Source organism: Cyprinodon variegatus, unplaced genomic scaffold, assembly GCF_000732505.1.
Source record: "Cyprinodon variegatus isolate N-32 unplaced genomic scaffold, C_variegatus-1.0 Scaffold392, whole genome shotgun sequence".
In the NCBI taxonomy this organism is placed as follows: domain Eukaryota; kingdom Metazoa; phylum Chordata; class Actinopteri; order Cyprinodontiformes; family Cyprinodontidae; genus Cyprinodon; species Cyprinodon variegatus.
The window spans coordinates 658508-670359 of record NW_015150845.1 but is presented as its reverse complement, the minus strand read 5'-3'; the positions used below and the strand labels follow the sequence as shown (position 1 = coordinate 670359).

The 11852-nt window shown below is 40.0% G+C and overlaps 1 protein-coding gene across 1 annotated transcript in view; it reads right to left on the bottom strand.

The window, feature by feature from the left end:
• Positions 1-1167: 1167 nt before the first annotated feature.
• Positions 1168-11852, bottom strand: part of reln (reelin) — a 245497-nt gene continuing 234812 nt past the window's right edge. Inside the window, 3 exon segments of the mRNA XM_015387357.1 lie at positions 1168-1963; positions 7682-7687; positions 10177-10287. Of these exon segments, the coding sequence (XP_015242843.1) occupies positions 1867-1963; positions 7682-7687; positions 10177-10287 (214 nt within the window). The 3' untranslated portion in view covers positions 1168-1866.

Sequence of the window (11852 nt, the reverse complement as noted above, 5' to 3'; positions counted from 1 at the left end):
AGTATATTCAGGTAGTCAGTTGACCTCATTCTTTGAGCACATACTGTTGCTGAACCTAGACCTGACCAACTGCAGCAACCCCAGATCATAACACCGCCCCCACAGGCTTTTACAGTAGGCACTAGGCATGGTGGGTGCATCACTTCACCTGCCTCTATTCTTACCCTGATCAGGGGCGGGTTTAGGAAATCTGGGGCCCTAGGCAAAAACAGGCATGGGGCCCTCTGAATTGACCCTTTATAGAGATACAGAGATGTTAATAGAATAGACATCCATTCTTTGTTCTAGGTTTTGTCCCTCTCTTCTTGTCCCTTTTCTTGTTGTTTTCCTCTCTATGTTTTGTACTCAGATGACTTTTCATGCTGTCTCTAAAGGAATGGAAGATTTTTTCCAATCACTAAGCTCACTTAGCCGATTGCACCTTCATGCATTTCCAAAGAGCCGACGGCAAAAGTAAATAACAGTCCTTTTTTTCACTGTAGACAAGCCATGATCTGCTAATCATGTTTTGGGTGTACTATTCCTTTAAGGGAAGGAGGGAAAAAAATGTGACAAGATGTACATTTTGAGGTTCAACAGTTCTTTATTTCCCTTTAATAAGGCTGCTGGGTCTCCCCATAGTGGATATACATATATATACAGGAGATTGCTATACTGGAGTTACACGGAGGGCAGAGGGTCCATATTACACAGACTTCCAAAAACAACACTAGTAGAGCCTCACCTCCAGGTTTACAGAAATCGGCATAGAGAGAGAGGAATATGGGAGGAAACGGCACAATTATAGAGGAAAGAGAAGGAAGAGGGGAGATGTTGCTGTCCGAGAGCCTGACTCGACTGTTTAATAACTTAACACTTGAAAATAACATACAGATTTCACGCACAGTGCATCTTAAATAGGTTAGGTGAAGAACCATTTACCATAAATATCTGTATTTTTGAAAATCAATATATATATAAAAAAAAAGATAAAAAAAAAAAGATCAGTCTTAATTTATTTCCCATAATTTATTTTTTTCCATTTTCGTGCAAATCTTTTCCTTCCTTCTCTGGTTGTTGAGGTTTTGTGCTCCTTGCTCACACTTTAACCAAAGACAAAAAAAAAAAAAAAAAAAAATGAGAAGGGAAACAAAACCCAGCTTATCCCCAGTCACCCCCCCCCCCCCACATAATATCATATGAATTAGTAGAAAACGAACAAACAAACGGAACACCACTTATCAACTTATCACAAAATTAATCCACAAACACACAGAACACCAAGAACACTGTATTTTTTTTTTTTGTTTTTCATCTTTTTGCTCTTTTTTTCGTTTGCCTTTTTGAAGTTTCTTCTTTGTAATTCCTCCTTATGGTCGCTGTGTGTCCTCCTGGCATACTGTTTGGCAGCTTTGGAGGGGCCCTCCCTCTCCCTCGGTGGCTCAGTGGAACTGGGAGGCTACCTTCCAACCAGCTGGTAAGTTCAGCAGTGATATATCATCTTATAATTTCACAGTGTGGTAGGAAAAGAGGGAAAAAGGTGATGGAGGTGGCCTGAGGGAGGGGTACCGCATGTGGTATTAGGATCTCAAGGAAAGACAGCAACAATAACAAAAAAAAATAGAAAAATGGATGGTCTTTTCTGGAACATGAAAGTAAACCAAATGTCTGCTTTAGTCCTTTGCTAGTAGAAGTATGATTCTTGCCGATCTGTTTGGTGGAGAAAGCCACGGCTCGGTGAAGAATGTGGCGGCGAATGGAAAGAGAGAATCCACCGATGGACGGGTCACAACAGGGTGATATGCGGTCAGGAGGATAGGGATGTGCAAGGCAGGGTGATGTGTGATTGGCTGCTCAGAGATCCCTTCTTGAGGGGGTGGGGGTAATTCAGGCTTGCTGCTGCAGTGCCCGCCGCTTGCGGCTGTAGTAGTGACGCATCCCGGTCTGTCTGGCAAAGCTCATCATGTAGTTTTGTTTACGCGTGCTGTAGGGAGACAAAGTCAGTGAAAGGAGAAGGGAGGGAGAAGGAGGGATGTGGAAATTAGTGAGAACGTAGAGCAGAATACAACTTCCCAAGCTCTCACTCGGCAGATCCAATCATGCAGACACACGGATGGGTAAATGGAGTTTCAACAACCTCTCACCTTTAGGTTCATGCGTTCGTTTTCAATCAACCATGACCTCAAACACTGAACATCTACTTAGATCTCATGGCTCAGGGAATAAGTGGTGCTACTTTGGATTTTCTCTATATTCTACACCAATGGAAGGCAAGATAAAGACGATGAAACAAGTAACTACGACTGTTGTCAAGACAAGACAATACACAAGGACCACAGATATTCTAACATAAATAAAAGAGGTTAACTCTGACACTAAGTGTTTGAGGTCAGAGTTAAAAAAAAGAAGAAAAAAAAGAGCAGGGGCCTGAGCAGTACGGGTTTTAAGATTACAGTAGCTTGCTGAACTATTAAAACTCCTAATGTTTTTTTTTCTTTTCAGATTGACACATTAAAAACACAAACTTCAATATTTTACTGGGATTTTATTACTATTAACAAAATGAAACAAATTAGAAATGGAAAGTTGTTCTTGCATCTGAGCCACGGCTCAAATGCAAGAACCCAACATTGTGGAGTCCCTAATCTGGCCATAAAAGAAGAGTGGCAAGATAAAAAAAATGTTAAAGAAAACCAAAAGACAGACTTCCAGTTTTCTGTTAGTCATGTAGGGGGTAGCATATATGTTTCAGAAGATGCTCTGGTTAGGTGAGACCAAAAATAATCTTTTTATCCGGCATGCACAATACTATGGTCCTGATCTTCCAAAGGTTAGCGTGTCTTAAGACAGGTGCAAACATGTTTGTAAGCATGAAGCAGAGGAAGATGCAAAGTGATCCGTGTTTGCAATTCAGCCAACAGGGTATGCAAACCATTTTTTTTTTTGTTGCATCAGATTGTCAGGAATCCAGTTTGTGTGGTCTGTTTTTGTGTTTTCTTTCCTCCTCCACCAGGTGGTGCCCCTTCCTCATTGGGTCTCCCTGCACACCTGCAGCTCATTGCCTCATTACCTGTGGAGGGTTCTTAAGCTGCTGACTGCCACTACCTCGACGCCAGAGTGTTTGCCAATACTGGGTACTCTAGCCATGCCTAGTTTAGCAGAGTCTTACCTGAGTTTTTGTTTGCCAGTTTTGGGTACTCTAGCCAAGCTGAGTTTTGCTGAGTCAAACTGAGTTTTTTGTCAACCTGAGTCTTAACTTTTTTTTTTTTGTCTTTGCCTCTCAGCAGGAAGTCATCCTGCAAACTGGATTTTTTTTCGGACCTTCTCTCTCTGGAAGGATCAACTGAGCTTCTAACTGAGCTGGGGTTCCAAACAGAGGTTGTTTGAGCTTCACACCGAGCAAGGGTTATATCTGCACCACAGCCCGTTCAAGTACTGCAGGAAATCTGAGTGGCAGTCAGCTTCTCCGTTTACCAAAGAACAACCGCAGTCTGAGTAAAAACCCTGTCCGCCCAACACCAAACAAGACAATTTCTGGAACATTCCACACAGACTGGATTCCATAAAGGACACCTTTTTCTGGAAAAGTGAGTCTGCAACCTATTCCTCCAATTCTAACCAAAGAATCAAATTTCCCACTGAGCCTGAACTAACCACAGTGTCTTCCCCTCACTTTCCAGTTCCGGTTTGGCAGTGTTCAGAGCAGCAATGGACTCATGTCAATATTCTTAATAAACCTGTTAAACTTTTCCCTGGTCTCTCTGTTTGGTCTACTGCATTTTGGGTCAGACCTTTAATTAAATCAAGACACAGATCATATTCTAATGACCAAATATTACTTAGTATGATAATTTTTTTATATTTATTATTGCCTACAAATCTATGGCTATGAAGCTCATCTCTCTTTTCAATTTCAAACTGCCTGTCAAACACAATATGCTCATTTTATTGGGCGGAACCAAATAAGTTTCCATATCCTATAATTTGTGTCACAACTTTTATAGATCATTCACAACATGCTAACTTAGTGCATGCACTGAAAAAAAAACTTGCAATTTTAGGGCCTCATATTTTAAATCTTTGAAGATCAGGGCCTATGTATAGACATAGTGGTGGCAGCATTATGCTGTGGGGATGTTTTCAGCAATGACAGGGGACTTGTTCATACTTGATGGGAAGATGGAAAAAGGTAAATAAAGGGTTATCCAATAGGAAATCCTATTAAAGTTGCCTAAAGGAAAGATTTGCAGAACAACTCCATTCTTATCTTTTTCCATCAGGTTATTACACTAAAACATTGCTTGCTAATGTGAGATGGGTTGGCTCAATATATATTCTTTAGTTATAATAACCCAGAACTAAATTCAACCCATGGGAAGCTTTAAGGATGATTTTTTTCCCCCCAGGTTACTAAGAAACAAATCCAAATGAATTTAATCTGACCATATAGTAAATAAGAATGCAAAAAGATTTATGTTAAAAATCAAAATAAACTCAATTTTGTTTCACTTAGTACACCGCTTCACTTGTACATTTTATTATTCTGGTCTATCACATAAAACCCCAGTAAAACGACTGAAGTTTTTAGCTGTTATGTGTAGAAATCCTTTAAAACACCAGGCAGTAATAATACTTTTGCAAGGCACTGAAAATTAAAAACTAAAAAATAATAAAAAAAGCTGCAGAAGATCACTCTTGCTTAGCCTGTTTATTGCCTCTTCCATCCAGTAGGGCGGTGCCAGTGAGCCAGGAGTACAGCCAGGGCAGGCAGGGGGTCTCTGTGAAGCGGGTGGGTGGACGAAGGAATGTGGGGGATGGTGTTTGCATGTGCATGATGGCCGATGCTCGTGGTAGTGGAAGTGTTAGGAATGGCCGGTGGATTCTTATGTTAAGAGATCGATGAAATGAGTGCATCTTTGTGCATTTCTGACATCTAACCATAAACCAAATGGTAATAAAAAGGAAGCTCCTGGCCTACAAGACTTGCTGTTGTTGTTGTCTTCAGACAGACAAACAAACAGCCAAAGTGGGGGAAAAAAAGGATGGAGAGTCGTTGCAACAGTTGATCCGCAAAGCCATGCAGGAAAAATAAAGCTATGAATTAATCTCAAAACCAATAACGCAAGATTTTTAGACTAGTGTGAGGAGGTAGAAGACTTCCAGTATTCAAGCTAAATACACAGAAGTTTTTTTTTCTGCATTTATTTTTTATTTTTTGTTACAAAAACATTAAAAGATTGCTTTGGAGCTGAGGGTCCTGTCACACTTTGTCGATTTAGCCAGGGTATGCCTGACGTAACAGAATCTCCTAAAACGCTGGCATACGCTGAACTTTTTATATATTTTTTTAATTTTGGGTGTATATGTTGCGTATTCATAACGAGTCCAGAGCGTATGTCCAAGACAGCCTAACTTATGCATAACACACGTCAGTGTAATGCCCATGAAATATCACAAATCAGTGTCCTGAGGGGGGCAGCTAACCTGACTCCGACTAATTTTGAGAAGGGGCGAAAATACTGGTTAGCTGATTGGTCTATGTTGGTGATAGACGGGCCAAATAAACCAATCAGATCAACGAAGCATATGACGTACTAATAGAGTGACGACGAAAACACAACCACAAGCCAGACTACTCTTGCCGAAACCAGTCGGGAGAAGAGCAAAAACATCTTTTCCTCTGAGAAAAGCCTCCAGAGCAGTGTTTTGCTCTTCTTTCAGTGAAGAAATACTCTGTAATTCCGATAAAACTTGCTCGATAGCCACGCTAACGCTAGTTTCATTGGCTGAAGCCGCCATGTTCTTTAGACTGAACTGTGGCGCTTCTCGTTGCGTCACACCTCAACCCGCCTCAAAGCCAACGCTGATTGGACGTTCATTTGGTGAAGCGAGTGAAATCTTGAAAGCTCGCGAGATCAGGATGGTCTCACGAGGCTAGGGGGCAACATCAAAGACATCAAAAAGATGTCTATGATCATGGTATTAACCTAGCTGCTGTTACCACAAAAAAAAAAAGCCAAAAAAAAAAAAAAATAATGGCAACGTCAGATACGTTGATATGCATTCGAGATAAGTTCTTGACAAGTAGCGCTTAAGTTATGCCCAAGCTACTCATAGGTTTTGGATTAGCTAATCTTGAGTAACTTACACTTAACGTATGTCAACGATCAGAAAACTTACCTGTAACTTATGCCCCACGTATGGCATACGTTGGCATATGTACTTGCCATATGTCGACATGTGCCAACGTGTTTCAGCGTGCTTCAGCATGCTCATAACTTATACAAAACGTACGCATAACTTATCCAGCGTTTTTGCCAGATTTTTCGTACATCAGACGTACACTGGTCTAAATCGTCAAGGTGTGACAGGGGCTTGAGGTACTTTCACCAACAAAACAAACATGTATAGTGATGATTACATCACACATATAAGCACTAGAAGGGTAACAATACATCTGGCTAATGAGACGGGATGAGATACAATATTGGATTCACAAGACCTGGACAACATTTTTGCAATATTTAATCGAAAAGTATGGCTTTCACAAATACGTCCTTAACAGGAAGTGAGTTTGCCCATTTTTGGTGTAGAATTATCCACATCAGGTTTGATCAGGTCTAAGTATTTTGGAGTTTGAAGATAGTATGTCTTGTAGTATAATGCCATTCAAATGCACTGAAACGGACGTTGTCTTTATCTTTGTTAGTTGCAAACACTCAGCCACTATTGGTTACAAATTCCATATGTGCTTTTGCTCAATTTTATTATTTTTATGTAGAGATGTTCCGATGCCATTTTTCCTCTCCTGATACAATTCCGATGCTTGTGCTACAAGTACCGGCTGATCCCGAACACCGATACTAGTATGTTACAAAAAAAGAAAAAAAAAAAAAAAAAAAAAATATATATATATATATATATATATATTATCATACTACACCTTCATGACTGTGATATGATTATAATTGTGGTAAGGCCTGACTGAGGTTAAACCCTTGAACGGAGTCAAAAATGTTCCATGTACTAGTCTGCCTTTCTGACAGATTTCACAGTTTCTTGGCTTTCCCTTCCTTTCAGAACCCTTCTTGTCATTCCATTTTATCACACACACTTTAATATTGTGTACTAATTTATTTGTATTTCTTTGTTTTCAAATGTTATTTGGGGTATTGCTGAGATCTGTTGTGAATTTAATCTCTTAGGGAGCGTTAGAAGAACACTGAGAAAAAGATTGGCATTCTGTAGATTCAGATTTGAAGAGAATTTAGTTGTGTTTAAAATACTTCTTGTTACACTTCTAATAAGCACATGATCGGATGTTTTACTGTGTATCATGTTGACATGGCAAAAGCATGGATGAACTGGAATAATATTTCTACCTCTGCGATCAGTATCTACCTCTTGAGTCATTTCCTCTTCATCCAATGTGCAGTGATGCATTTTTATTTTTACTTTCTGTGCTGAGCCTTTACATGAACTTTGTGAACAACTGACCAGCCCTCTGACCTGTCTGGTGCGTTCATTTTTGTGAGAGCATGGTGATGAATTTGGTAGTGATGAAAAAACTTGCATATAATTATGAAAGGGTGTCTGCAGTATAAAAGGAATAAAAAGAAAAGGAGTGGGAGGAGGGTCTGTGCGTGGTGGTTGTTGAGGTGAGGAGGAGGGAGGTGCGTTCAGGTGGAGGCGGAGAACTTACCTGACACTACAGCCATGCCAGAGGGAGCAGAATACAGAAGAGAGCAGAGGTTAGAGCACGAGAGGGGATGGGCAGGAGGAGGTGGGGACTGCTGTCTTGTAGAAAGGTCTGGGGGGGTGTTAGCCCCAGCCTGGGGAGGCAGAGGCCCAAAGTGGAGGAGAGAGGAAGGCAGAGAAGTGAGGGAGTCAGGAGAGAGAGAGAGTATGGAAGAAAATATGAGGAAGGAGGCAGAAACATGTAACAAAAAATGAAAACAACCAAAGGATAGAGAAAGTTGAGCAGGAGAAATCCATTCATTTTATACAAGAATGGGAAAATACGAAAGACGATTTAAATAAAATGATGAAAAAAGTAGGAGAAGGAGATAGAGCATGAAGGATGGTATGAAAAGAGGTAGAGAAACCACAGCCATGTGATCAGAGGGGATGTTAGGCAGCAGGAGACGAAGGCAGGGTGGGCCAAAAGAAAAGATTGTGCAGGAAGCGTAAGAGGAATAAAATGTGTGAAGGATTGGTGGGCGGAGAGAAATAAACAGAGCAAAGAGTGAGGGTCACGGTCTCTCTTATCAGCAGACACTGTTGAAAACTGATCAGATGCAGAGGGGAGGAGTGGGACAGGTCACGGCCATGTTGGCCAGGGAGGGCTGAGGTTAGGCAAAGGTCAGCATATTAGTGTGTTTGTTATCAACTCTGCATAATTTGAACTGAAATGATGTTATGCAGAATCTGGAATCCACGCCTGTACGATGAAATGTTGCTCTGAATCCACCACCAACATGAAGCATTTAAAATGCTTTATGATGGTGCTATGTTAGTGATGAGCAAGCATAAAAGACCAATGTAGCATTGATTACGTCATGATATCTTCAGTGTTATGCAGAATATTTACTCCTCTGTTTCAGGTTGCTTAAAAGTTAAAAATGCAAACAAAGTATTGCAGATAACCTTAAAACCCAACAAATTTAAAGACTTTACTTCATAAAATCAACATTTTGCGAGACAATTTGGCAAATGAGGCTCATTCCTCTGAAATCCTTTACAGCTGCCCTATCTCACAGTTAGAGATGCACTGAGAAATTGGCTGGTTAAAAGACAAGCCAGCTTTCTCTTGTTAGACTGTTGATCTCTTTCCAATCAGTCAACGCTGCATCTTTAAGCGCTAATGAGTTGTTCTATGATCAAGCGATGGAAGATTTCGAATGGAAATAGTTTTAGAAAAGCTGGCTGCTCTAATCTGCTAATAATCAGACCTCCAGCAGGTGATTAATCAATCAATATTCTTTCAAATTAGTCATACTAAACCCTATATATATTTAAATCAAACCTGAGCTGGATTATTGTTCAAATATGAATAAAAGATTTTAAAATCACAGTTTTTGATTTGTAAGTACTTATTCTACAGTTGAAAAAGTACTTAATTCAGCACGTAAACCCCCAATAATAAGTCAATAATGGAAGTTAATTACAGTCTGAGGCTGAAATGGATTCTTGAGTGCATTTTGAGTCCACTGTTCAGAAAAAATAATATTATGAGTCCATATTAACAAATATTTTTAATTCTTGATTTAATTGATAATTTATTGTTTTAAAACCGAGGAAATCAAAGATTTTATCCTCAAATCATTAAGTTGGAAACAGCTATTATTTGTGAATGGATATACATATTTTTTTCGTACTGTGATCCAAACAGACATCATTTATGTATTATTAGATTTCTGTTGATGCAGAGTAAGACTGCTCTATTTCAAACAAATATTTGGTTACGGTTATAAAAAAAAAAAAAAAAAAAATTCCCCTATTCTGTGTTCTTTTTGTTTCCTGATCTGAAGTTTTTTTTTTAAAGTTACAGTTATGGGAAATCAGCAGGTTGGAGGTTCACATCTTTTACAGACATCTTTCATCAGTGCATCTCTACTGAAATCAACCATTAAGAGCAGGTAAATTAATTAACAAACTTAGGTATTATTGATGTATTTTTTTTTTCTTTACATTAGATGACTATTTTGATGCTGAAAACAAAATTATACCAAGTTAGATAAATTGATAAATTCCCCTGAGACCTAACTCATCCAAAGAGTAATGCAAAAAATGGATTTTTAGATATTGATATTGAAGAATTACATCCATAGTACCAATCTTTCTATGTAAAAGAGCATAACTGAAAATATCATGATCCAACAGCAAGAGCTGATCTGCTAAAATCCAAACAACAATCAACTAGCAGCACCATTTCTATTAAACCACTCTGATGAATTTCCTGCTCTGCTGCGCTCACAGCAGAAGTCATGAAAATTACTTGACAGCTCAGAGGTTTGTTGTCAGTGTTGATCGGCACATATGTTGTTTTGCAACTATCAGTAACCCTGAGTCTGTGTGCAGTGGGAGAAAATCTTTGTACGGAGGTCAGGCAGAGGGTGAGGCTCAGGATTCTGTCAGGGGCAGTTCATAGGTGGGCGGGAGGTTACCAACAGCTGGGCTGGGGCATTGGGTACTCACAGAACTACTTCCACATGGTCCAACGCCCACTGGTCATGTCCTGCACCGTCGTGTCTTGGCTGCCACCATCTCAGCATCACCCCTTTAACCCTCGCTTCCCTGCAGAGGAAAAAGGAAACGTTGTGTTATGCTACGTTCACACCGGACGCAGCAGGCGCGGCAGAAACAGCGAGTTTACATACAAATCAATGGTTGACGTGCGTCAAGGCGCAGCAAAAGGTCCGGCAGCGCGTCTGAGCAGCTGAAGCAGCGCGTCGGGCGCGTTTAAGCATCTGACGCTGCTGCTCGAGATGGAAAAATTAAACTTTTGCTGCTCGACGCGCCGCATCAACCAATCAGAGAAGCTGATCTGGGAGCTGGCAGAGAGACAGACACATCGCTGATGATACAGAGCGCTGTGATCACTCCTCTGAAACAGTTTTTTGATGCATAAATTAACTTCAAATGCAGAAATCTGCCGGCAGAATATGTTCGCTTTTATTATCCTGGTTCCTGCAGTTTGGATTATTTAGATGAAAAACACCTACCAGCCGCGACCCGGCCAGAGTCTCCTGTTGAATGGGATCCTACTGACAGCGCACCGCTGGTATGTGGGGGTCTGAGCGGCTCTGACAGAAAAAATATTGGAAGGTGGGATTATAATCTGGATGAACTGACTGCATTGATCAGGTTTTCAGGAGGATTTTCTCACTTTAAAACATATTAAAACTACTTTATTCCCACTGATCACAGCAAATATAGCTGCAAGGCAGAGAAAGGATAGTGAAGCTCCGCCCAACGCACGTCAGACACACTTTTGCACCGCGCAGCCAGAGCAGCAAAGCTGCTTCAGCCTCTCGTCAGAACTAACTGGTAGAAGCAGCAAAAAGGAAGCAGCAGACGCGATTTTGCTGCTTTTGCTGCTCTTGCTGCATCCGGTGTGAACATAGCATTAGTTATCAAAGCAGCAAATACCAGGATTTTTCACCCGTGTAAAACTAATACAGCCTTTAATTTATACATTCATAAAAACAGGGTAGTTTTAGGTCAGTCGGTATATTCATTTGCTTATTTTACTTTAGTTTTAAGTTAGTTAGAAAATAAGCTTTGTTTTCCATAATTAAATAGACTCATAAAGTAAATTTTGCTGATTACCTAAAAGTAAAAAAACAACAATCCCCTGGACTTTGTTTCCAAGTTTGAAGACGTTCCTCTTCTAATCCAGGGAAAGTTTTCAATTCAAAATATCAGAATTAGCGTTGAGTTCGAGGTTTTAAACAGTAGCCCAACAACATGCAAATTGAAGCGGATGAATGGGTCCAACTCTTTTGAATGGGGGTTGTTTGGCTTCTTTTGTTAACCTGCAACACGCCATACCTGTCTATGTCTCTGAATTAGGGGTCGTTAAAGGGAATTGTGGGCCTGGCTGAATAGGCGAGGTCTTTTGTTTCCCTGTAAAGGGGTTTGAGTTGCAATAATAGCAGCCTAACTATCGCTATCGTCCATCATCACAACTGAATTAATCAATTTTGTATTTATTTCAAATATGCAATGGAAGAAAAATGATACTTGCTTATATGATTCCTTGCAAACGCATTGAGTTAAATCATAACCACAAGCTTTAATGTTTTTATTGGGATTTTATCTAATTGGTCAACAAAAAAATTTCTTTGCCTTGAAGTTAAAGGAAAAATGCT